Source organism: Polyodon spathula, chromosome 6 (genome assembly GCF_017654505.1).
Source record: "Polyodon spathula isolate WHYD16114869_AA chromosome 6, ASM1765450v1, whole genome shotgun sequence".
NCBI lineage: Eukaryota > Metazoa > Chordata > Actinopteri > Acipenseriformes > Polyodontidae > Polyodon > Polyodon spathula.
In genome coordinates, this window is record NC_054539.1 from 23,641,048 (window position 1) to 23,666,720 (window position 25,673).

General features: G+C 37.9%; 1 protein-coding gene across 2 annotated transcripts in view; it reads right to left on the reverse strand.

The window, feature by feature from the left end:
• Nucleotides 1–1,120: 1,120 nt before the first annotated feature.
• sh3yl1 (SH3 and SYLF domain containing 1) overlaps nucleotides 1,121–25,673 on the reverse strand; it is a 76,713-nt gene continuing 52,160 nt past the window's right edge. The window contains exons 6-9 of one of the 2 annotated variants that reach the window (XM_041252610.1): nucleotides 21,703–21,831; nucleotides 19,115–19,268; nucleotides 18,376–18,448; nucleotides 1,121–1,946 (exon numbers count right to left, since the gene is read on the reverse strand). In XM_041252610.1, the coding sequence (XP_041108544.1) occupies nucleotides 1,744–1,946; nucleotides 18,376–18,448; nucleotides 19,115–19,268; nucleotides 21,703–21,831 (559 nt within the window). In that variant the 3' untranslated portion in view covers nucleotides 1,121–1,743. The remainder of the gene's footprint in view (nucleotides 1,947–18,375; nucleotides 18,449–19,114; nucleotides 19,269–21,702; nucleotides 21,832–25,673) is intronic. The other variant, XM_041252611.1, reaches the window with a different exon arrangement.

Sequence of the window (25,673 nt, forward strand, 5' to 3'; positions counted from 1 at the left end):
CTGCATGGGCATGAGGAGACAACCTGCCCGGAGCAGCAAAAGAAGCCATTGACATTCCGAAAGACAGAGCTGGAGGAGATGTCATCCCTAGAGCCAGAGAAGGAGAAGCTATTGCCTGCAGTGTGATATTTTATAATGCGATGGGAGATGGCAGGATGAAAATGTGTGTGCTCTGTTTATTTTCCGTTCAGGCATCTTTTGTAAATATTTATGTAAATACTTTATTAGAGAGCCAGACACTCCGCCTGAGATGTGCTGCCAGCTGAGTTTTGTTAACGGAATTGTAGCTGAAAATTGGTCAGCTGCGGATCCTTAACCAGTGAAACTTAAATATAATTCCTTTTGTAAAACATTGTGAGCAGGGAGAGGATTAATTCCTCACTGCTAAAAAAAAAAAAAGAAAACATGTGCGTTTGCACGTTTTGGTTAATTTAATCGTTTTGTAATTGTTTTATTAGTTCATTAGCACCCGCACCCGGTGGTTATTCAAATCAGTGCCAGGTGCAGGGTTTAAAAAGGGTGCAGCCAGTCTGCTCAGGCCCTGTTTCTGAAGCAGTCGCAAGTGAATACTGTGTATTAACCTGTGTGTTTGTCTGCCAATAAACAGCTTAGCTGTCTGGAGTGATAGTCAGGGTGATCCTGTCTGTGAAGGTAGTGCTCTGAAGGAGCTATGCGTTTATTTTGTTTTTGTTTAGTTTGCATTATTAAAAGTGCGTGTAAGCACCAAAACTGCAATTCTGTGTGTCGGGTCAGTGGTTTTTAAAGGGGCAACGAACCAGAGTGAGTGAAGCTCATTAACAAAGATCTATATAATCTGCTGTTACGGAAAGTTATATTGTTAAGTAGATAATAACAAGTGTATCTGTAAAAACACCTTCTCTTTAGGCCTAGGAAATATAATACTACTAATATTGATTGGAGCTAAAAATATGGCCTTATTTATTCTACTAATTGTTGTGGAAAAGTATACAATGTTGATGTAGTGTTCTTTTTGTTAGAAGGGACTTTGTAAACATACTTAGTGTAGCTTATTAAAAGATTAACCATAAAATTAAAGTTTTGAGTATTGGTCAATTTCCATCCAATTCTGTATTTTTGGAATTTCAGTTGCATGGGTGACCAGTAATATTATGGGGACACAGAAAACAGCCTTTTATGTTTCAAAGTTTATCAAATAAACCACACATAACAATAATTCACCTTCACTTTTGTTACATAATTAAAAACCTCATAAAATCTTTAACAGATATTTTCTTGCAGTAACAAATCCAGCCTGTATGAGTTGAAAATCCTTTTTTTAATTACATAGCTTTATTGTAAATGAGTGCACATATTTATAATTATTAGAACCTCAAGCACCACCACTGCATCCCAAAACCCTGTTTGTAAACAATACACATTTTTTTCTCCTCTTAAATGTAAGAATAGATTTTGAAGTACATTCAGAAATGACAGAATTTTTTTGAGCCCCATAGGACGTAAAAATGTATTGATATTACAAACATTTTGATAAGCCCTTAAATCAACATTATTTTATCACCAACAGGCACTTCTGTAAATCAATTTGACGTAAAAGGAAAAAAAAGGTAACTAAAATAGAAAATAGCTTAACATATACACATTCATACTGTATACTTAAATGATTTTTGGGCAGTTGCTTTAAATTAGCAAGCAACACAAGTGTTTTTTTTTTTTTTTTAAAGCAAACCCTTATTCATGAGAAAGACAGTGAAGGGGCTTTGTTTAAGAACCGGACACAAAGTTTGCAGGAAATATTCCAACCTCCTGCCTTATTTTTCCCTCCCACCAGTCGTACTGGGACTCTGTTTTTGTGATTACTGTGATTTTGTCTCCTGCTTGGAAGCTCAAGTCCCCTGGCTGTTGCCCTTCATAAGAATACAGAGCCGTAACAACTACAGAACGTCCAGGACCTCCGAATGATCTCCCTGTAAATACAGAGATGTGTTAGTATTTACATTTCATAGGTAGCTGGAGGATTTTAACAAGACATGAAAAGTTAACTGAAGTGGTTTCAAATATAATCAACTATGGAGAAACCTACGTTGTATCGTCTCTTTACAGCTGATTTAAAATGAACACATCAATACTGACCCCAATCCAATTAATATGCTGTCGTGGAAGATGATGTCATTTACTTGACCCTGTGTCCGAGGGAGAATATAAACAAACAAGCAAGCAAACAAACAAATACACGCACGCACACACAAGGGGTCTCCATCATTCAGAAACAAAAAAGGCAATTTAGAGAATGAGGTTATGTGCTCTGGCATATTTTAAAATTAGTAAAGTGAGGCAAGATATTATGTGCGACACAGCTACCAGCACCTTTAATATAATAATAAAGACTGATGCTCAGTAGATAAAGAACCAGCTGTAAATATAGAAATATTGTTTGGAAGTTAATTAGTTGTGTTTGAGGTGCCTCTATTGTATAAGAGATCTTGTGAAGTTTGGTACAACATTGAGCTTGTCTGTGATGGGTGTTGAATTAGGTAGAAAAGTGTCCAGGTCACGTAAACTCAAGGAAACTGCACTTACTATATCATTTCAGATCCACTATCACCCAGTAATGTATCTGAAGTTGTCTAATGATAATAATAACAACAATCTTTATTTTTATATAGCGCCGTTCATAGTGGACCACCACCACAAAGTGCTTTACAAGATACGAGACCAGGGTGTGTGAACTATGCATCAGCTGCAGAGTCACTTACAAGAACGTCTCACCCGAAAGACGGAGCACAAGGAGGTTAAGTGACTTGCTCGGGGTCACACAATGAGTCTTAGTTATACTGTATGATAAAACATTTAGTATCCGCTAGAGGAGAAGTTTCAATGAAGCCACATGGATTTAGATTTAGTATGACAGCTTTAAGTGTATTTCCAAAAATCCAAAATTTCCATTGTTAATTTATGGCCTCGGTACAGCAGTGAAAATGTCAGCGCCCTGGATGAGAGAAAAATTCACTTCCAGATGGATTTTAAAACACTCGATGCGGAAGATGCCATTGATTGGTACTCAGTGAGGGAAGGACAGTTTTTATGATTTTGAAACAAATACAAGATTAATTTAATACCTGCTGATATATACTTCTTAAAGGCAATTCTGAGTTACTTGCTTCCTTCTGCTCTGACAATGTTCCCCAACTCTGAGGATTGGTTTTTCCAGCAGGACAATGCTCCATGCCACACAGCCAGGTCAATCAAGGTGTGGATGGAGGACCACCAGATCAAGACCCTGTCATGGCCAGCCCAATCTCCAGACCTGAACCCCACTGAAAACCTCTGGAATGTGATCAAGAGGAAGATGGATGGTCACAAGCCATCAAACAAAGCTGAGCTGCTTGAATTTTTGCGCCAGGAGTGGCATAAAGTCACCCAACATCAATGTCAAAGACGCATGAAAGTTGTGCTTGAAAATCAGGGTTATTCCACCAAATATTGATTTCTAAACTCTTCCTAAGTTAAAACATTAGTATCGTGTTGTTTAAAAATGAATCTGAACTTATTTTCTTTGCATTATTCAAGGTCTGACAACACTGCATCTTTTTTGTTATTTTGACCAGTTATCATTTTCTGCAAATAAATGCTCTAAATGACAATATTTTTATTTGGAATTTGGGAGAAATGTTGTCAGTAGTTTATAGAATAAAACAAAAATGTTCATTTTACCCAAACACATACCTATATATATATATATCTAGATATATATATATATATATATATATATATATATATATATATATATATATATATATATACACACACACACACACACACACACAACAAATTACATCTAATCACTTTGAGACAAGTAGAATGATCCAGTTACAACTGTAACTTGACGGCCATGATGAGGCATATAAATACAATACATTATATAATATATTGTAGAACATTATTAAGTTGTAGTTAATGCCATTTTTAATACAATGCACATTTCATTTATAGCATGGTTCTTTTTATGATTGACATACGGAATATTAGCATAGCCCCTCTAATTACCATTTAATGACACCCCCGGTGTGGTACTTAGAAGTTTGTTGTAAGCCATATCATAATAATAAAGAAAGGACAGGGTCTAGTAGATTTTTTAATGTAATAAAAGCACTACATTCCCAGTATGCTACCTATTTTTCCTTGTAAATATAGCCAGTGTTTCATTAAAATCGCAACAGAGAGTAAGCATCATGGTCTTTATATCTAAATCAATATTATAAATGTGCAAGCCTTTTATTTGAAGAACAAAGTCATGGAAGTGCAAAGTCAAGTAGTCACCCTTAACACTGTCACCAATGTTAATAGCCTAGTTGGCAGGCTGCTTGTGAAAAATACTGTGTGAAAAATATCCACTTGACATTATAACTGTAACCTCACTGTATATGCTGGATAACTGTGAGGACAAGTGGGCAATTTCTCCATTTACTGTATATTATCATATAGGAATAAAAATGTATGCCCAGTGGATAAAGAGAAAATAGTCTAGTAAGGTTATTAATAATACAAAGAATGGTGTGTTTTTCTGTATAAATCAGAGTTCTTCTTTACAAAGTGCAAGCAACTTTGGCAGCAACCCTTTGCACTGTATTAATCAAAATTAGTCCAACTTTCATATGTTGACATCATTAACTGTTCAAATAAAAATATCAATATAAAACTTGAACACTTGTAGCACTTTTTAATACTGTATCAAGAAGTATGAAGTCTGCTCTTTTAAACAAGTTTCCAGTCAACCCCCGAGAGGAAAATAAAGCAAGAAAAAAAAAAAAAAAAAAAAAAAAAAAAACACACAAACATTTGGTAGTTGGGACACTTAACTCTGGGAACACCCATCAAATTGTGTGCTTTGGTACTTAAGTAAGGAAGAAACTATTACATGGTTAACTGGGCTTGGTTGAATGTAGCAACTGGATAACGGTCTGCTTAATTCAAGCACTTAGTTAGGCACATCATGTTTTTCCTTTTATATGGGGGGCCCCCAGATGTTTAAAAGTTATACTCCCCAAAAGCTTCCATAGAAACAGAAATCATAACATCCTAAAAAAAAAAAAAAAAAAAAAACATACACAAATGTACATACTAGCTTTTAATGCCATGGGTGATGTAGAGTAGTTATTTGCAATTTTGAGTTACTGTTATTGCTAGATTAAAAAAAGAAAAAAAAAAAAAAAAAAAAAAAAAAAAAACAATTACATGTTAAAGTACAGTTCAGGAAAACAGGAATTGGGCAATCACATTTCAATATTCTACATGAGAGCACAGGTCACAGCAAGGGTGAAATGCAATGCAGTATAACAGTTAGGCCCTGTTCACACTACATAACTGATCTCGAGAACCATACTTGAAACCGTTCTAATTAACGCAGCTCAAAGCGTCCACACTGAAGTGTCATTTCACGTTTAGTCGTGCTTAATGCATCCACACACCATTAGAATCGTTCGGTTACAGTTCCTAGCAGCGCAATGAGTGCATGTTAATAGAGGTGCATATTGCTAAAATGAAACAAAACAAGTATACTGAGCATCAAAAGAAACTTATCACTTATGTTTGGATAAAATTTAAAATTGCCAAACTCTGTTTTAGAGCAGGTGCAGTGACTTTTTATTGTGCTGATTAACAATTGACATCACGAAGTTGCTGCAAAACTATCTGTCAGTCATGGGCAGGTGTTGTGACTCTTGGTTTCCCAGTTCGTGGCGTGTCATTGACAGCGGGTCTGGTTATACCATCTTGACAGGTTTGAAATTGCTGGCTGTGAGCACCCATGACGGCGAGCCACAGTACGCTGCCCTAGTCCAGCCTCCAACATGCCGATTGCATGAAGGCGCTGCTTTTTTGACAGATGGCGGCATATTGTTTCTTTTTTTTCCCTGTGATTTTCTTTATTGCTTTTAATCAAGCTTGCAACTGATTAAATGCATATGCTTCAGTTATAGTCACTCAAGCGTGTCATGGTCAAGGATGAATGATCGAGTGATTAAAAAGAAACAACATATATTTTGTCAATGTCCATCATTTATATACCTTATTTGTTTTTGAAAATAAATGTGTTATAATAGTGATAAGTTTCTTTTGATGCTTGGTATATTCTGCGCCTAATTCTAGTCCCCTTAATTTTATTTGAAACAGAGCTGACAAATGACATGAATTGTTCATTTCATTTTTGCAGTTGCCTAATTTAATGTTGTGCTTTTGTTATTTTTCTCACTAGTTTAACAGAGACGCCCTGACATTTCTTTAAGCATACAAATGAATACCCACTGCAGAGTGTACACTGACAGCAAGTCCTTCAGGTGCCAGTATTTCACCAAGCATACCACAAAGCATTTTGGGACACTGGAGGATACACAAAAAATGTAGAACGATATTACAGCGTCCACACTACTGATAAACTGCACTACCTGATGTAATCTTATTAGAACCAGACTCGAGACTAGCTCCTGTGGTGGTCTCGAGTCCTATTCTCAAGTACAGTATTAAACGCTGTGTAGTGTGGACGGAAACCGTATTTAACACTTTTAAGCCGGTTTAAAGGTAACTAATACAGTTTAAAAGCATAGTGTGTACAGGGCCTTAAATTAGTGCTCAAAATGTTAGAGGATCAACAATAAATACAACAAAATGTCAAATGACTGCACACCTAGTTTTAGAATATATCTAGTTGGTTCAACCAGCTTCTTAACATGTTCCTATTTACCAAATACAAGCAATAACTAATAATGTATACTTATTAGAAAAAGTAAGAGGTATACTGTTGGGTACGACTTGGTCAATGTGCAAGATGTTTCTTAGAAAATGAAACTAGAAAATGTACCTTTTACATGATCAGAGAGAAAAAATTAGATATTTTGTGACACTGTTTAGACATTCAATCAAAACAGGACAACAACCATACATTAAGAACTGAGGTTGTTTACCCACATTTGAGTAAGAAACTAATAAATAAAAAATCAACAACTTCACTTTAAATGCCTGGTCACACAGGCGACTTTTGTTGATGGCAACAAGGGGGCCAACAGATGTTGCTGATTTGTCACCCCAGGCAACACTCCAGTGACACACCGGCGACATGTCTCCCACTTAGGACGATGTTCTATTTTTCAGGCAACATTTTTGATAGTAGTGTCAATCAATAATAGTGTCAGTAGTGTTTGATAGTAGTGCCAATCAATTTTGATAGTAGTGTCACATGATAAGGTTAGTCCATAACGTCAGACAGACAAAGTACACGATATTCCTGCATTTCATCCAATTAATTATATGTTGTCTATAGATATGCAATATAGTGTATATGTGGATAAGCGAATGTTAAATGTCCAAGATTACAATAATATATTTAAGTTATGGAATTTAGTTATGGAGTTAATACAATTATACAATAATAAAATACATGTGTAGCGTATTTTTAAAAATATGCTTTATTTTAAAATTAATTTGCCATGTATGCAGTATGCCTGTCATTCCTACATTAACGCCAAATCATAACATCTTTCATTTTAACAGTAAAAAAAATTGCTATAATGCAATAGTATATTTTTCGTAGTATTCCTTTGCAGCATGTTTATGTCTCGTGCATTGTGATTGGTTTGCATTACGTTGTTGCCTGTGTGTTGCCAGCTTGTCGACTGCATGCGTGTCTCTCGTGTGACCACCGCAAACTGCAAGGCAACACGCAGGCAACAAATGTGTTCCTCTTGTTGCCGTCGACAAAAGTCACCCATGTGACCAGGCCTTAACTGTCTGTTCACATCCCCAAACATTTCCCTGTTTGCCACAAGCAAATTAAATACCACTAGCAACAGTGGCTTTGTTACAACTCAGGAATCAAGGCAATAAAAACAGATCAGATCTTTCTCAAATTACTTTTAGGAATAACACAAGGTACTGTATAATATATCAACAGCATCTACTTCCTTCAGTGTCTAGACCTTTGCCAATCTGTAATTTTTCAAGGAATGTTTATTAATTTGAAAACATTTTAACAAGCATACTTTGATGTACACTTTAAAACACTAGATGGCAGTGCATTCATTCCAATAAACTTGTCAGTTACTGCACCAAAGAAAAAAAAGTTTAGTATTACATTAATATGAGTGTTCGGCGCTGTTCACTTATTTTTACTGAAGAAGTCCATTAAAGGTATCTTTATGTTAGTGACCCCACCTTAGGTTTGCATGGCAAGCTGATCAACCTTGATACTGAACCAGTTCAGTACACTAAATCATTTTTTATTGTAACATCAAACTGTATAAAGGGATAGATTAAATATTGATATGAATAGGGTTAAGAGCTACATAAAACTTTAAATGACACAATACATAATGTACAGATTGGTTTCAAACAGTACAGTGTCAGTTTTTTTATTAATATTTTTTCAATGGATTTTCTTGGTTGCTCAATCACAAAGTTACTTGAAAGATAAAAGGGTTTTTTTCAGAATAGGTAAGAAGTGTCCAGATGGGATTTCCTAGGAGTACTCTATATAATGTATTCATCTGTATTTAGTTAGGGTTGTATCTAAATTCATAGAAACATTAAATCTACAGAGGACTAAAGACTAGCAATCTACAATACTAATGTGGGATTTCAACTTCCCCAATATAAAATGGGAAAACCCGGTGGGAACCACGACAGACGAAATTAAAATGGTGGAAATGACAAATGACTGCTTCCTAACACAATTTGTCAAGGCACCGACTAGAGGGGAGGCATGCCTTGATTTAGTCTTTTCAAATAACAAAGACAGAATAACTAAAACAGTGAACTATTGGCAAACTCAGACCACAACATGGTCTCATTTAAAGTGATTTTTAAAATCCAAAAAGTAATGACTAAAGCTAAGGTTTACAGTTTTAGAAAGGCAAACTATGAAGGTATGAAACAGAGACCATTGGAGTAAAAGAGAAAAAATATCCACAGAAAAAGAATGGCTGTTTTTTTTTTTTTTTTTTAAATGTAGTACTAGAGGCACAAAACAATTACATCCCAAAAGTAGACAAATCTAAAACAAAATTGCCAAAACTTGTTTTTTTTTTTTTAAATCAGCGAAAAAAGGCACTTTAGAGTATTTAAAAGGGAAAAAAAAAAAAAAAGTACACAGAAAGAGTACTTGGAAGTGCAAACGCAAGTCAAAAAGGAAGTTAGAAAGGAGAGATAGAAATGAACACTGGTAAGGGGGCTAAAATCAATTCAAAAATGTTTTTCCAATATTATAGCAGCAAGAGAACATTCAAAGAGGAGGTTAAATGTCTAAAATACAAATGGCAAAATCATAGATAAAGAAACAAAAAAAAAAGCACGTTTTTACAAAGGAGGATACGGACAACATGCCCCACGTCAACCTGTTCCTATCCAGTTTTAAATAACTTTAGCATAACCGAGGCAGAAGTGTTAAAGGGACTAGGAGCTCTTAAAATAAACAAATCCCCTAGGCTGGAGGAAATCTTCAATAGTACTCAAAGAAATTAAATTAGTTACTTACAAACCATTAACCAAGATCATGCAACAGTCTCTTGACACAGGGGTTGTACAGACAGACTGGAGCATTGCAAACGTAATACCAATCCACAAAAAGGGAAACAAAACCGAACCAGGTAACTACAGACCAATAAGCCTGACTTCTACTATATTTAAACTTATGGAAACTATAAGATCCAAAATGGAAAATGATCTGGTAACAGTATCCTGGGAGACAGTCAGCATGGTTTTAGGAAAGGGAGATCGTGTCAAACTAACCTGCTTGATTATTTTAAGGATGCAACATCGATAATGGATAATTACAAAGCGTATGACATGGTTTACTTAGATTTACAGAAAGCTTTTGACAAAGTCCCGCATAAAAGATTAATTCTCAAACTGAATGCAGTAGGGATTCAAGGAAATGCATGTACATGGATTAGGGAGTGGTTAACATGTAGAAAACAGAAAGTACTGATTAGAGGAGAAACCTCAAAATGGAGCGAGGTAACCAGTGGTGTACCATAGGGATCAATATTAGGTCCTCTGCTCTTCCTAATCTACATTAATGACTTAGATTCTGGTATAGTAAGCAAACTTGTTAAATTTGCAGACAACACAGAAATAGGATGATTGGCAAACACCATTGCAGCAGCAAAGATCATTCAAAATGATCTAGACAGCATCCATAACTGGGCAGACACATGGGAAATGACATTTAATAGAAAAGGGTAAGGTACTGCACGCAGGCAGTACAAATGTGCATTATATATATACCATATGGGAGATATTGAAATTAAAGAAACAATCTTTGAAAAAGACCAAGGAGTTTATGTTGACTCAGAAATGTCTTCATCTAGACAATGTGGGGAAGCTATAAAAAAGGCTAACAAGATACTCAGATACATTGTGAAAAGTGTTGAATTTAAATCAAGGGAAGTAATGTTAAAACTGTACAATGCATTAGTAAGACCTCATCAAGAATATTGTGTTCAGTGCTGGTCACCTCGCTACAAAAAGGATATTGCTGCTCTAGAAAGAGTGCAAAGAAGAGTGATCAGTATTATTCTGGGTTTATAAGGCATGTCACATGCAGACAGGCTAAAAAAATTAAACCTATTCAGTCTTGAACAAAAAAGACTACGCGGCGACCTGATTCAAGCGATCAAAATTCTAAAAGGTATTGAAAATGTCAACCCAAGGGACTTTTTTGACCTGCAAAAAAGAAACAAGGACGATGGGTCACAAATGGAGATTAGACAAAGGGGCAATCAGAACAGAAAATAGGAGGCACTTTTTTACACAATTGTGAGGGTCTGGAACCAATTCCCCAGTAACGTTGTTAAAGCTGACACCCTGGGATCCTTCAAGAAGCTGCTTGATAAGATTCTGGGATCAATATGCTACTAACAAACAAACGAGCAAGATGGGCCAAATGGCCTCCTCTCGTTTGTAAACTTTCATATGTTCTAAGACATGAATAAACCCCCAGTATCCGTATGTATAAAGATGTTTGTGAACATAGTAGACTCAGCTGCATATATATTAATGTTAGATACGTATTTCAAAGGCTCAGCTGAATGTAAACAGTACAGTAGGTAGTATGTCCCACACCATGATTTATAGGGGAGTCACGGCTTGTTCAAAACATGTTTTTAGTTTCTATGTATGGTAACTAACATTAAGCTGCAGGTAGTTATATAAGCTAAAAAGTAAAGATCTCAGATAAGATTTGTATAAATAAGATAAGTGGGGTAAAAGGTTGTTTCCCTTTGTGGCACTGCCAAGGTACTCAGTTTACCAAGATGAACATCTCACAATGCATTATGTACATGCAAATATATGGAACTACTGCTAAAGCTTTTTCTGTGGCCACAGAAACTGTGACTGATGGAACACATTTACATCTCTTATCATGTAAGTTCCATATATTCGTGCTCCTACTGTCAGCATCCAATTAAAGGTGAACCCTTCTATATAACATAATCTACACCTACTCAAAGTAACATTATAAAGAAGCATGAATGATCTGATATAACTTTCAATATGTTAAATCTTTGTAAATATACAGTTTTTTTTTTCATTTTTACCATTCAAAAACTAAGGTGGTTTACTATTCGTTATGTGGATTACGAAAAAATAAAAAAAAAAAAAAAAAAAATATATATATATATATATATATATATATATATATATATATATATATATATATATATATATATATATATATATATGTATTGTATTGTAATTGCTGAAAATCTGGTTGAAAGTGGAACTACAACCATTTGCCTGCTGGTTACCATCAAATTTAAAAAGGAATGCCAAAGCAACCACTAAAACAAAAGAACAACGACTTGACCAGTAAAATAAGAGCTCAACTAATAGCTCTTCACTAGGAAAGCTGTAGTCAAAGGAATGCTGCAGAACATGTTTGTTGGGGTACAGAGACACAGATTTTAAAATCAGAAACGTCTGCATTGCTTCACAATCTAGGCAAGATTTTTTTGGTGGTGGCCTCAGACTTACAACTGGTACAGCTCCAGCTTTAATGTACATTTACAGTAGCCTGCATGTGATACAGTGGCTTGCGAAAGTATTGACCCCCCCCTTGGCATTTTTCCTATTTTGTTGCCTTACAACCTGGAATTAAAATTGATTTTTATTTGGATTTCATGTAATGGACATACACAAAATAGTCCAAACTGGTGAAGTGAAATGAAAAAAATAACTTGTTTAAAAAAATTCAGTTCAAGTGGTGCATGCATATGTATTCACCCCCTTTGCTATTAAGCCTCTAAATAAGATCTGGTGCAACCAATTACCTTCAGAAGTCACATAATTAGTTAAATAAAGTCCACCTGTGTGCAATCTAAGTGTTACATGATCTCAGTATATATACACCTGTTCTGAAAGGCCCCAGAGTCTGCAACACCACTAAGCAAGCGGCACCATTAAGACCAAGGAGCTCTCCAGACAGGTCAGGGACAAAGTTGTGGAGAAGTACAGATCAGGGTTGGGTTATAAAAAAATATCTGAAACTTTAAAGCATCCCACGGAGCACCATTAAAGCTATTATTAAAAAATGGAAAGAATATCGCACCACAACAAACCTGGCAAGAGAGGGCCGCCCACCAAAACTCACGGACCAGGCAAGCAGCGCATTAATCAGAGAGGCAACAAAGAGACCAAAGATAACCCTGAAGGAGCTGCAAAGCTCCACAGCGGAGATTGGAGTATCTGTCCATAAGACCACTTTAAGCCGTATACTCCACAGAGCTGGGGTTTATGGAAGAGTGGCCAGAAAAAAGCCATTGCTTAAAGAAAAAAATAAGCAAACACATTTGGTGTTTGCCAAAAGGCATCCGGGAGACTCCCCAAACATATGGAAGAAGGTAGTCTGGTCAGACGAGACTAAAATTGAGCTTTTTGGCCATCAAGGAAAACGCTATGTCTGGCGCAAACCCAACACCTCTCATCACCCCGAGAACACCATCACCACACTGAAGCATGGTGGTGGCAGCATCATGCTGTGGGGATGTTTTTCATTGGCAGGGACTGTGAAACTGGTCAGAATTGAAGGAATGATGAATGGTGCTAAATACAGGGAAATTCTTGAGGGAAACCTGTTTCAGTCTTCCAGAGATTTGAGACTGGGACGGAGGTTCACCTTCCAGCAGGACAATGACCCTAAGCATACTGCTAAAGCAACACTGGAGTGGTTTTAGGGGAAACATTTAAATGTCTTGGAATGGCCTAGTCAAAGCCCAGACCTCAATCCAATTGAGAATCTGTGGTATGACTTAAAGATTGCTGTACATCAGTGGAACCCATCCAACTTGAAGGAGCTGGAGCAGTTTTGCCTTGAAGAATGGGCAAAAATCCCAGTGGCTAGATGTGCCAAGCTTATAGATACATACCCCAAGAGACTTGCAGCTGTAATTGCTGCAAAAGGTGGCTCTACAAAGTATTGACTTTGGGGGGGTGAATACTTATGCACGCTCAAGTTTTCAGTTTTTTTGTCTTATTTCTTGTTTGTTTCACAATAAAAAATATTTTGCATCTTCAAAGTGGTAGGCATGTTGTGTAAATCAAATGATACAAACCCCCAAAAAATCCATTTTAATTCCAGGTTGTAAGGCAACAAAATAGGAAAAATGCCAAGGGGGGTCAATACTTTCGCAAGCCACTGTATATGATAAATGCATGTGTTAATGTACAAAGCACACATACAGCCATTTTATAAAAGGATCAAGTTTGTATATAATAAAAATGTAATTTCCCCTGATTACTGTAAGCCTCGTATGTCACACTGTAGTCTAGGTCATACTGTATAAAGTGTAAAAGCTTAAAAGAACATACTTATGAAACATGTAATCTGGAAATTTAAAACATAACAGATGTGTCAGCACCTCTGGTTTTGGTCACAAGCACTTCTATTTAACATAAAATGAACCTCAATCCTCCTAGTTGTACTATTTCTCAAAAAAACCCAAAAAACACTGCCACCTCATTTCACACATATAAATGTGTGCCTTTAGTCTTTAAAATAGATCTTTTTCTTTTCTTTTCCGGGTTTACCATCTTAGTATTTTCTATATTTGTCACAGAACACCACTAAAGCTCAAACATGTAGTATTAATGAATAAATATTACAACTTGATGATCTGCAAACAAATTAAAATGAGAAAAGAGTTTAATATTACAAATATACTATATTATTAAGATGAGAGAATGTTCTATTTTTGTTCAAACCACTGCAGTCAGCAAGTACCTGTTAATTAGTGAAAGTACCGACTACTTGCATATTGACTTTGCAATGTCACATATTTGCAATGTCAATAGGGCATTGCAGGCAACTGAATTTGCTATTTTATTGCATCTATTAAAAAAGTACTATACGAGGCATGCTTGTCACTGCAAAGTATGCCAATACATGTAAATGAATCTGCAGGAAAGTGAATAAGGTGTTAAAAGTTATGGGTTAATATTAGTGAACATTCCCTGAAATAGAAATGTAACCATTACTGAATGGGTATTCAATACTAGAACCACCGCTGTTAAACTCATACTTCAAACCTCCGCCAGTGGTCATTACACTATGTAACACAATTTTTGTTCCTGGGTAGTAAGTGTTATTTCCTAATTGCTTATGCCTCAAAAGTATAGAAAATGGCTATTATTCCCCACAGACTTTGCTTTTGTGACCAGGACAGTGATATTTCAAAATATCACTATTTCCAATGGGAAACCGGCAAATGTGTGTCTTTTCGTTCACATAAAGTCAGAAAAAAACAACATATGAATCCAAATTAAGATGTATTTATACTAAAGTAATACAAAAATGACTACAAAAGATTTAGAAGTGAGTAGTTCTTCGAGATTTACGATTATACTGTAAATACCACTGACGGCATGCCCTGGTGTAATAAGGCCATCCAACAGCGGTTCTTTGGGAAAGCCAACGCTGCTGGCGTGCGGCTACCAGCGCAGCCAGGTTAATACCTACAGCCTGCCCGTTAAGTTTTGACAGACGGAGCAGGTTCTTATTAACAAGACGCAGCTCATCCAGCTGTTGTGGTGAGGGCCTGTGACTATCAAAGAGGGACCTCGCAAATAGGACCAGTAGGCTACCAGAATACTATTAAAGTTGCACAGCAATGCGGCGAATGCACTGGCTGAATAGGCATGCCTGAGGATCTCCTCCGAGACCCAGCATTGCTTGTTGGGGCAGATAGCACCCTTGTCATGTCATCCTGCTGCCAAACTGTGCTTGTAGCCCCCCTGGGATCCCAAGGGGACAAGAAGGGGCAGGCAGAGTCAAACGTTCATGCAGTAACTCTGCGAGCACCGTTACTTGGTGGAAAACTGCTGCCCAGAGCTTCTCCTCCATCTGCTCCGAGTTCTGCGATCACTTGGAACGGTGACTCTTCTTCCTCTTCCTCTGAGGAGAAACAGAGGGGGATGAGGAACAGAGGGTGATAGGGAAGAGCGCTGTGCAGGAGTGAGGGACACAGAGCACTCTGTAGAGCTGTGGGAGAGACGTTTCTTACTGTTGTGGTACGGTAGGGGTCCACCGGTTTGCAGTTACTGCGGATAGCACTGTACAGGGATGCCCACCTGTGCAAGTTACTGGAAAAACCACTCAGTCAGTACTCACATGAGACCGAGTGAAGCCTTCTTGTTATAATGAACTAACAGCCCTTGTAATGGTGATGCAGCACTGTCACCAAAACGGCATCAAGGTGCTGTGGGAGGGATGCAAGCAACCACACCCGAAGCAGCCTCTTGGTCCTGTGCAGCGCTGCTGAACCCAGCAGCTGCTCTCACTACACATGTGTCACAGCACGTATTGCAGTCAAGCCTGCACTTAGTCTCTGAAATCACAGAAAAATACAACGAGAAAAGAACGCATTTCTCTCATACAAATACAGCGTAATAAATTACCACATAAATTAGCGAAAGTACACAGTTATAAGCAACAAGTACTTTTCTGATCGGCTCCTCCTGTCAGGTCAGTTCTTGAAAAGAGAAATGGTGTTGAGGTCTGTGACCGCAGTGTTTTTGTGTCCTAGGGGGCAGGCCATAACTGCATCATAGGCTCGTCTAGCAGCTTTGATATCTTATTCATGATTCAGGTCTTTAGGAGGTAAATATCAATTTGGTAATGGTTACATTTCATACTTGAAAGGGAATATATTTTATCTGTTCTCAAAATAAGCTTGAGATAGCAATGTCTAGAAACAAACTCCCTAAAAAGTAATTTGAGATGGCTAGAGGGCAGTATGAAACAATTGCAACATGCCTCTGGAAAAAAGACAGGGCACTAAAACAACACAAAACATTCTGAAAACTGTACCACGATTACTCTGTCTCTATAGTCTACATATGGAAAACAGTATCATTTTGAGTTTTCTTATTTTAGAGATGGGGCATCCACATTTACTGTACTTAGTTTAATGCTTAATCAAATGCTTTGTCTTAGTTACAATGTACACGACCATAGATATTAGAACACTAGATGCACAATCCTAAACAGAGGTATATTCAAACGGGTTGGCTTCCTAACCTGGAAGTGAGGTTCCTCCAGTACAATTCTACAGATAGGCACAGACAGATACATTAGCTCTTTGCATTATATATATATATATATATATATATATATATATATATATATATATATATATATATATATATATATATATATATATATATATATAAAAATATAAACACACACACAGACACACACACTGTAAAACTTTAATTAAATGCCTTTGGCGTTTATTTACAATATTTGCCAGCAGACTCTGCGTGGACCCTGTTGGACAATTTCTTATTTTAAAAGTGTGTTCTTTAGAACTGACTAAGTACAACACATTTTTTATGCTTGATTTACTCATTGTAAGGACAATGAGTAGTGCTATTTAAGCCTACCCCTTTGTTTTGTTCTACACACGCGTGAAGTATTTTGTGTTTGGGTATTTCATGTTTCTCATGTTCTTATTTTAACACTAACATTTAAAACACATGTATTTCAGTGCCATATTTGTACAAGTACAGTATATATCGTTGTTCCAGATAAATACACTTGAAAACTGAGGCTTTTTGCTTATTGGCAACTTTCGGTTAATGACAGCTTTTTGCTGGGAACCGAGAGATTGTTAACAAACAGCATTTTTTTTTTTTGCAGCATTTTTTTTTTTTTTTTGCTTCAGTTAACATAATATTCACACTATACCCTACAGAAATGATCTTGTAAAGGAACATCGATATACTGCCCTTTCAATTCCTAAAAGCTCTCTGGTTTTACACTTCAAGCTGCACCACACTATAACCTCGGTATACTGTCATGTGCCTCAAGGTACCGGGGACATTTTCCAAAGAACCCACTGTATACTTGGGTTATCTAAAGCATCATTTTGTTGGTTTATGTTCTGACCTGGTTGTGGGGTGCATCTTAACATCTTAACATTTTTTTTGGTGCAGGCATTTTTAAAATCTTTCTGTCAGTTTGTATAGTTAAATTAAAAAAACAAAAAAAAAAAAACAAAGTTTAAACTGTTCTTGAATTACAAATCTTAGCACGACAAGCATGACCCAAAAACCCTGATAAGACTTTTGTGAACCTCTGTGGAGTTATTAGCACCTTGTATTCCTATCCAGGATTTTAAGACTACAGAAAGCTCTATTTACATTGGTTCTAGAATTTTTAGATCCATTTTGTGTCACTAAGATTTTGATTATTCTTGCTTCTTAAATGTGATCCAACCTAATATATAATTACAAAATAAATGCATTTCCTACCTGTTTTCTAAAAATAACGGATTATGGAAAAAGATTAACCAATCCCCATGGCAGCAATTGGTGTATAAAACTACACCAAAATATAAATGAGCTTTACTCTGCATCTGTTAGCTCTAAAGTTAAGAAAATAAACAAAATTTGGAACCTTGTTAAGTTGCCAAATCTTGTATTTAAGGACACATTCCATATTCATTAAGGCTGCAGCCTTTTCCGAGAATTTGGTTGCATGCCAGGCACTCAACAGTATAATGAGAAAGTTGGGCCAATGCTTGATCTATGGAGACTAAAAGGTTTAAGATGATATTTTTGGCAGCATTCCCTTGGAGTACACTGTAGGAATTACTCCTCTGAGATCCATGGAGAGATATACATTTTTACTGGACATCACCTGCAACAGAACTTAAGAACCACAGAATACCTGCCATGTTAGGTCAGCGGTACAGGTCAATATCACCTGCATTTAGAAGCATAACGCCAGTAATTTTTGGATTTTACAAGAGGAGTCTCAAATGATTTATTTTAGATATCATCAGTTGAAAGACTGGCAGCAAATTTCCAAACACACAAGTATGTGCATAAAAAACCAGCGTCTCTCACCGGTATCTCCAGATCTTCCATTCACAGGTGATCTTTGTGTCTGTGACTTGGCCAAAGGTTTCACTGGTTGAGACTGAAATTAGAAAATTACATATGGATATTTAATGGAAGCCTTTAATGGAAGTTTATTAACATTTTAAAAAATGTTTATTTTTGTTCATGGTTAGTCCCTGTGACAGGGTCGCATCACTGGCAAGGCTGTTTCTACCAGAAAGGAAGACAGAGACAAGTGCTAGTGCGCATGTTTATTTACAATGACAGTACTAAACAGTACAGACAAAACGTTCACAAAACAGATGACAAACGGGCCAAAACAAAAGGTCTACAAAAACTCACGCACATAAACCCAGCACATCAAAACAGTAACACATACCTCCACCTCTATCACCAACATTTACACCTGTGATCAACCCTTTTTATACACCTGTGGCTGGTGCCTAATTTAACCCCTTCCCTGAACAACCCAATATCCCCCCCCCCCTCCCCATACACAAGTTCACCATGATACATTTACACAGTAATTTGTTCCCAGGTTTCTCATGTTTTTCCCATGGTAATACTAAGAGACTTTGAAACTTGGATTTTCAGTTTTTTACTAATATTTTTTATTTTAGACTTGTGATATTCCAAGTTTTATGCTGAGCCAGATGGTAAAATATAATTACTGTAACTTCACCGGCCTACATTGTTACACTATAAATGTAAGGTTCCTATTATATCAATCACTTGTAGTACAAACCTTCATTGCTGTTTTTCTCATGTTTTCTCTTTGTCCATCATTTATATACTTCTCAGAATAGGAACTCAATATGCTATAAAGCTCTTCTGCAACTGCTGGTGGCTCCACATCACCCAACAAAATTGAAAAAGCACGAATGTCCTGGCAATAAAATCTGAAAAAAGAAGACATTTCACTCTTTTATATTTGGACAAATAAATTGAAATTTGCAAAATGTAAAACATTCTGTATGTACAGATAGCGCCGCTTAATTGGGGCTGTTCCAATTAAACGAGAGGTGTTTGAGATGACCTTAGTCATACTTTTTTGTTTCTAAATGAAAAGAAAAAATAATGAAATCAGATCACATCATGATTACATGTTAAATACATCATTTAAAACGCAAGTCCGTTGTTTTTTTATTCCTAAACAATTTTTTTTTTTTTTTATTTCTACATGAAATGAAAAATAATTAAATCCCATCTTAACACAAGGCGATGCACCTGTGATGCTGACACGCTAACTTTCTTTGCAACGGCAGCCTGAGAAACCACAAGCCTCCAGCTCTTTCAAAGTGGTTTTATGTGCAATTTACGCAAGTCACAGTGTAATCACATACTCACTGCGCTATGCAAACCTGTCTTGCTCTGAAAAGCGATCTCCGTTCATCATTTTAAAATACTGTATCACAATTAAACGAAGCGACATCCCAATTAAACACCATAAATAACATTGGGAAGAACTGTCTCTCAGAGTTGTATCCCATTTAAGCAGAAATCCAGATTATCAGTATCCCGATTAGGTGGCACCAACTGTAATCCATTTCACTGTAGCAAGTTAGTTTCGGTCTTTCTGGTGAAGTATATTTCAGAACTAACCACTACCCGAGAATGAACTATAGGCAATATTTTGGACAAATTTAAGTCAACTGGTACTACAGAAGTTGCTTCACGTGTTGGCTAAATTATAAAAAATAAAACAGCAAGGGAGAGGATACTGAAGAACTTCCTGAGGCAACAAAGGTGTTTCAGGAAGCTGCATCTGTTAAAACAGTACAGCATAAAAGTCTATGAGCGTGGTTGTCATGTTCTTGCAGTTGTACGCATGCCACTCATTACTGGGACTAATGCCATACAGAATGATAAATCATGGTAGGCCCAATTAAAATCACATGTGTGTGTTGATGCGGTGTCAACCTTGTGATCAGTAGGAATCAGGAGTGTGTGGTGCCAAACACACAATGTGCTGATGGACAGGATGTTTAACCTTAAAAGGGGAAGTCTCATGTAAATTGAGTACTTGTTTGAATTCTGTTGCCCAGGTTAACTCTGCACTTTTTTGCTCACAAGTAAGAGCCACTTGCTGCTGCTTCTCACAATCTGTACCGGAAACTGACATCAGATGAATTAATTAGATGAATTAATGAGATGGGAACTAAGTCAGATGAAACCAGTTGGTGTGGTCATAGTTCAAGAATCCACACAAGTTTTAGGAAAAACAATTAAAATATTGCGGTTGCCTGTTCAATGGAGCCTTCTGGATTTCTATCACGCTGCAACATCATTTTTACGAGCAATGCAAGACCTCTGTGGCCTGCAGCACATAAGCCAAAAAATGCAGACATCTATAATAATGTAAAGGCAAGCTCTCATTTAATTTGCTTGTTGTACATTTACAATGATTTTAAAAAGCCCCAAAGATAGCTCTTTAAAACAATATTTTTTAACAAAATGTAGCCCATATCCAATCACACCCATACCTACTTTATATTTTGTAAACACAATTATTAACAAGTCTACTGGTGCCAGCATTTAATGCTGGTGCTATAGGAGATACCCTGGCTCCATATTCAAGTGCCATACTGCCAAATTTGCACCCCTGGGCATGTGTTCAATAGGATTCTTTTCAGTTTTGATGGACATGTGTCCTTGATCAATAAAACATGAGTTTTGCTCACATTTCCAGTTGCTTTACAGGGAAATTAAATCCAGAAAAGTCCAACTGGAAGAACGTTTTATGTTTTTCTATGCATTGGTGACCCAGGGTTTGCATATTTCCATTCAAAAGCAAATACTGTGCTGCAGTTATTCAGATCTGAGGTTCGTCAGTTAAAACATGATGTTTTAAGCTGCCATTAAAAAAAGTCCATGCTCATGGTTTGTGTGTTAAAAAAACAAAACCACAAGTGGAAACCCAAACTACTCCCAATAACCGTACCTGTACAGATTCAGTAGAGCCTGGATAAAAGCAGTTAAGACAAGTAACTTCATTGATTATAAATGATAATCAGAAATCAACCAAATCACAGTGAAGTATTTGTTAAAATTCCAGTACACCTTATCCTGTGTACAGATGTCATCCCAGGAATAGAACACTACATTTAATTCCAATGTTCAAAAAAACAAAACAAAAAAAAAACAAAAAAAAAATGCACACATATACTTGGTACCTTTTGTAAAATAAATTATTAGAAATTATTCTATCAACTTTCTTTCAGCGTATCCACTATTATACACATGGTAGATGTGCATGAACACAAAGTTGCCATAAGTAGTAATTTTGACGTGAGATTTGGGATAAATGTGCTTGTGCATTTTGAAATCACTCACTTCTTGTTGGCATCTTTCCGTTCAATTAGATATGATCCTTCCAGTGAAACTCCAGCAAATAATCCACGTGACTTGCAATATGTATAGACAGCAGCTGTACTCCGAACAGCAACATCTCCTTCGATATTCCTGTAAAATACACGTAACAATGTAGGGTATTAAGGCCTTCTCCATCCTAAACATACACTAATTGCAGTTAAATTTGGTTTAAGGATGTTGCTTATTTTTATTTTTTTATTAATTTATTTTTTACAATAGAATCACTTTGGCGGTGTGAGTAAATTGTAATTTATTGTAGTTAATCGTGTAGTTAAGAAACATGTCCCTTTAGGAAAAAAATATGTAATTCCCATATTTTCATTGTCTGCTTACTGGAAAATGGACACATATTGGACATTCTTTCGAGCTGAAACATCAATATGAAGGCAACTTTAAAGTCAACTAAGGCACTAGCTTTTTAATGTACTCATTTGCAGATCAGCCCTTAAATACATATAGCATTTGATGGTGGATGGGTAACAAAAAGCCATTTGGTATCCAGCTTGACTCACTTGAGAAATGTTTTCAGGTTTACTGATTTGCAGGCAGATATGTGAATATGATAGCTGAACTGTAATATTGTGCTACCTCATTTTACTTCTGATGTGATTCCTACCTTCATGATGTATATCTTATGCTGTAGCCATCCAGCTAAACACAAACTAGAGGGCAATGTATGGAGCATTACATGCATTCTCTGTCAGTTGAGTTCGATGTTAAATATTTACTGAAGTTATAAACTTTGATCTTAAGTTAATACCAATCTTATTTCTGACAACACTGCTTTACAGCTGTTATACAGCTGGGATGTTTTGAAAGCAATCTTCAGACTAAAGGAAGACTAAAAAAACTTTAGTCAGGGAGACAAAGGTTTATTTTTCAACATCTTGAACTAAGAAAGAAGTTTATTTAGTTTGTTCAGCTTTTATGAGTACAGGTTATTATGGGTGCATCATGAAGGCGGCTGAGATTTTGTCACATAAATTAGTACCAGAAATCATGGCAGTCAGGTTAAATTAGTTCAAATTAAACACAATAGACAGTGCAATGTAAGGCAACCGAGCTAGTTCAACATCTGTCACGCAACTGGGAAAAAATAATGTTTTTTTTATTTTGTTTGTTTGTTAAGGTGGAACTTCAAATACAGTTGGTAAAGTTCAGTGATTTCTATTAAAAGCAAGGACATCTGCAAAAATCACAGAATCCATGATATTTTGACCATTGTCACTTAATCCCAGCATTAATCATCAAACTAGACCTTTCGGACACCCCTTCCACTAAGCTTTTTGCTCCGGTGCAAAGTTTGCTCCATTGTTAAGACTCAAATGTATGTATTGACCCCTCTAAAAATAACAAACACATGTAGCGGTTGTTTTTCAATTTTGAAATGTTTTATTCCACCTAAAACAAAGTTTCTGTGAATCCTCTGCGACAGGAGTTAACAGAGTTAAAATATGAACACTTCTCCATTAAGAGAAATGAGCACTAACACCTTCAAAGGTTGTTTTGGGCACTTAGTCCCCTGGCTTTTGCACTATATTAGAAGATTTTTAAAAATAAAATACAGTATACACAGGAGACAGCATTGTTATAAGAATGATCTATTTAGGACAAATTGCTGTGGACAGTAATCTATAGTCAGGATCATACCTCATACGCCTCCACAAGTCCTAAAACCGTGATACTACTGGGCCTCCTATTTATAGCATTTGATTGGAAGGTGTGAAAATTAAAACTGTGACAGCCGAAAATGATTCAATCAGTATCATTCCACTGCTCTCAAATCGTGGAGTGTGGCATAAAACCGGATACAGATCTTGAAAGCTGTCATTATAACAAATCATTCTCCTCTGGATAGGCAAACCAATTAACCTTGTCATTTCTGGCTCACGGATTATTCAGCCTGATGCCGCACAACAGAATATTTATGATAATCCACTGCCCTCAGAGCTGTCCTGTATGCACACAATGTAAATACAGTACAATTGATATGTTATTTTCTAGTTGGTGACAAATGTTTTCATACTGTTTAACCCAATAGATCACAGAAGCCTGAGGCTTTGTAAAAATGTATGCACCTGCAACACATCTACTGAACAAGGGAGGAAAAAAAAAAAAAAAAACTTTGGCACAAACTAAAGTTACACCCTAAGTGACAAAATATGACAAATGGTAATGTGGCAGTGTGGCAGGCTGGCGAGTGGATAGAGGCCCAAAGACAGACTGCAGTTCAAAAAAAATATACTATTTTTATTATAAATAACACAAAATAAACGTGCACAAGGGCAAAATAAATAAAATCTTCAAACACAAATAGAAAGACAACAAAACAAAACTTACCAAAAAAATAAGGTTTCCAGGCTGGGCAATGCCTTCACTGGATTCAAACTTTCAAAAATATAAACAACAAAACACCAACCTGCTTCCTCAACTCCCTCCTCCTGAATGGGAAGCAGAGGCCTCCTTTTATGTCATGTGGCTGGGTGCTGATTGATCGTTAATTAAGTTAATCAACCCCAGCCACCTGAACATAATAAACCCAGGCAGGTAGGGGAAATTAACCCCATCCCTGCCAATTTAAAAAGGGCAGAGCTTTGCTCTGCCACACACCTCCCCCCATGTACAACGTACACCGGCCGCAATTGGCCAACTCCCCCCCCCCCCCCCCCCCCCCAAGAGTCCAATTATGTCCCTTGGGTGGGCTGTTTGGTGGTGGGTGGTGTGGGGTTGATGTCAGCCCCCAAGCCTTCTTTGGTTGAGGGGGCCCCGGATCTCCAAGGTAGTACGGCGACGGCGGCCCGGCTCCCTCTGGTGGCGGAGGCCCCCGGCGGCCCGGCTCCCTCTGTTGGCGGAGGCAGAGACGGTTGAACCCTAGAAAACAAAAAGGAGACACCAGCAGTCCCAAGCCGAGCAGCATGCAACCCCAGGTGCGGAGCAGCGGCAACCCCAAGCGACAACCCCTGAGGGGACGGCCCACATGGCATCCCCCTCTGGCTCTGGCGGAGGCGGCCCGGCTCCCTCCTTTTTGAAGTGGCGGAGGCCCCTGATGCCCAGGTTTTTTTTTTTTTTATTTTTGGGCACTACCGTCTAGCGTCGTGCGAGACGGAGCGGCCTTGAGGGTGGTGTCTCGTGATGTCAGAGATTGGGAAGAGGGTCCCGGTTGTTGGTGGGCGGGCACGAGATCTAAAGGTTAGTACGCGCACCCGGACCGACTTTGGTGGCGGAACTCAGGCAACGGGAGACCCCAATTTTCGACTTTGGGGTCGGCGGCAGACGACCTGGCGGGCAGCGGACCCTCAGGGGCGATGGGATCTTTTGCAGTGCGACCTCTGGTGACCCTAGTAAGGGTTCGGTAGACCAGGCGTCGTCCCCGAGGAGGACGATGCGCAGCAGGCAACGTCCGTTGGGGAGGCAGCAGGCAATCCCAGGGCGGACTTACGTCGTCGGTAACGTGGAGGTCGCCAACCGTCTGCTCAGGCAACCGGTGGGCATAGGTTTCCAAACGGGAACCAGAGCGGAGATCAAGTCGCTTTAGGCTCCCCAAGCCTTCTTTGGCATCAGGGGGCCATAGATCCTCCCTCTCTGGCTCTGGACGGCGGCTCCGGCTCTCTCTGGTGGCTCTGGCGGCGACGGCGGCCCCTCCTCCCTCTGGTGGCTCTGGCAGCGACGGCGGCTCCTCCTCCCTCTCTGGCATCTGGCTCAGCGTGTTGAGAAAACAAAAGGAGATCACCAGGGTCCCAGGTCTGCCTCAGGGTGCATCAACCAGTCCCAGTCATCTCCAACCCCAGGCGGTCCAGGTGGTGGTGCTGAGGGAGCGGGCATGGCATCCCTGATGCCCAAGTGAACACTCCTTGGGCCATAGCTCCTGGTTGTAGGGGCATCCTGCCCAGGCGGTGGCCCTCCTCCTCACACCGGCCACACCAGTTTGCTCT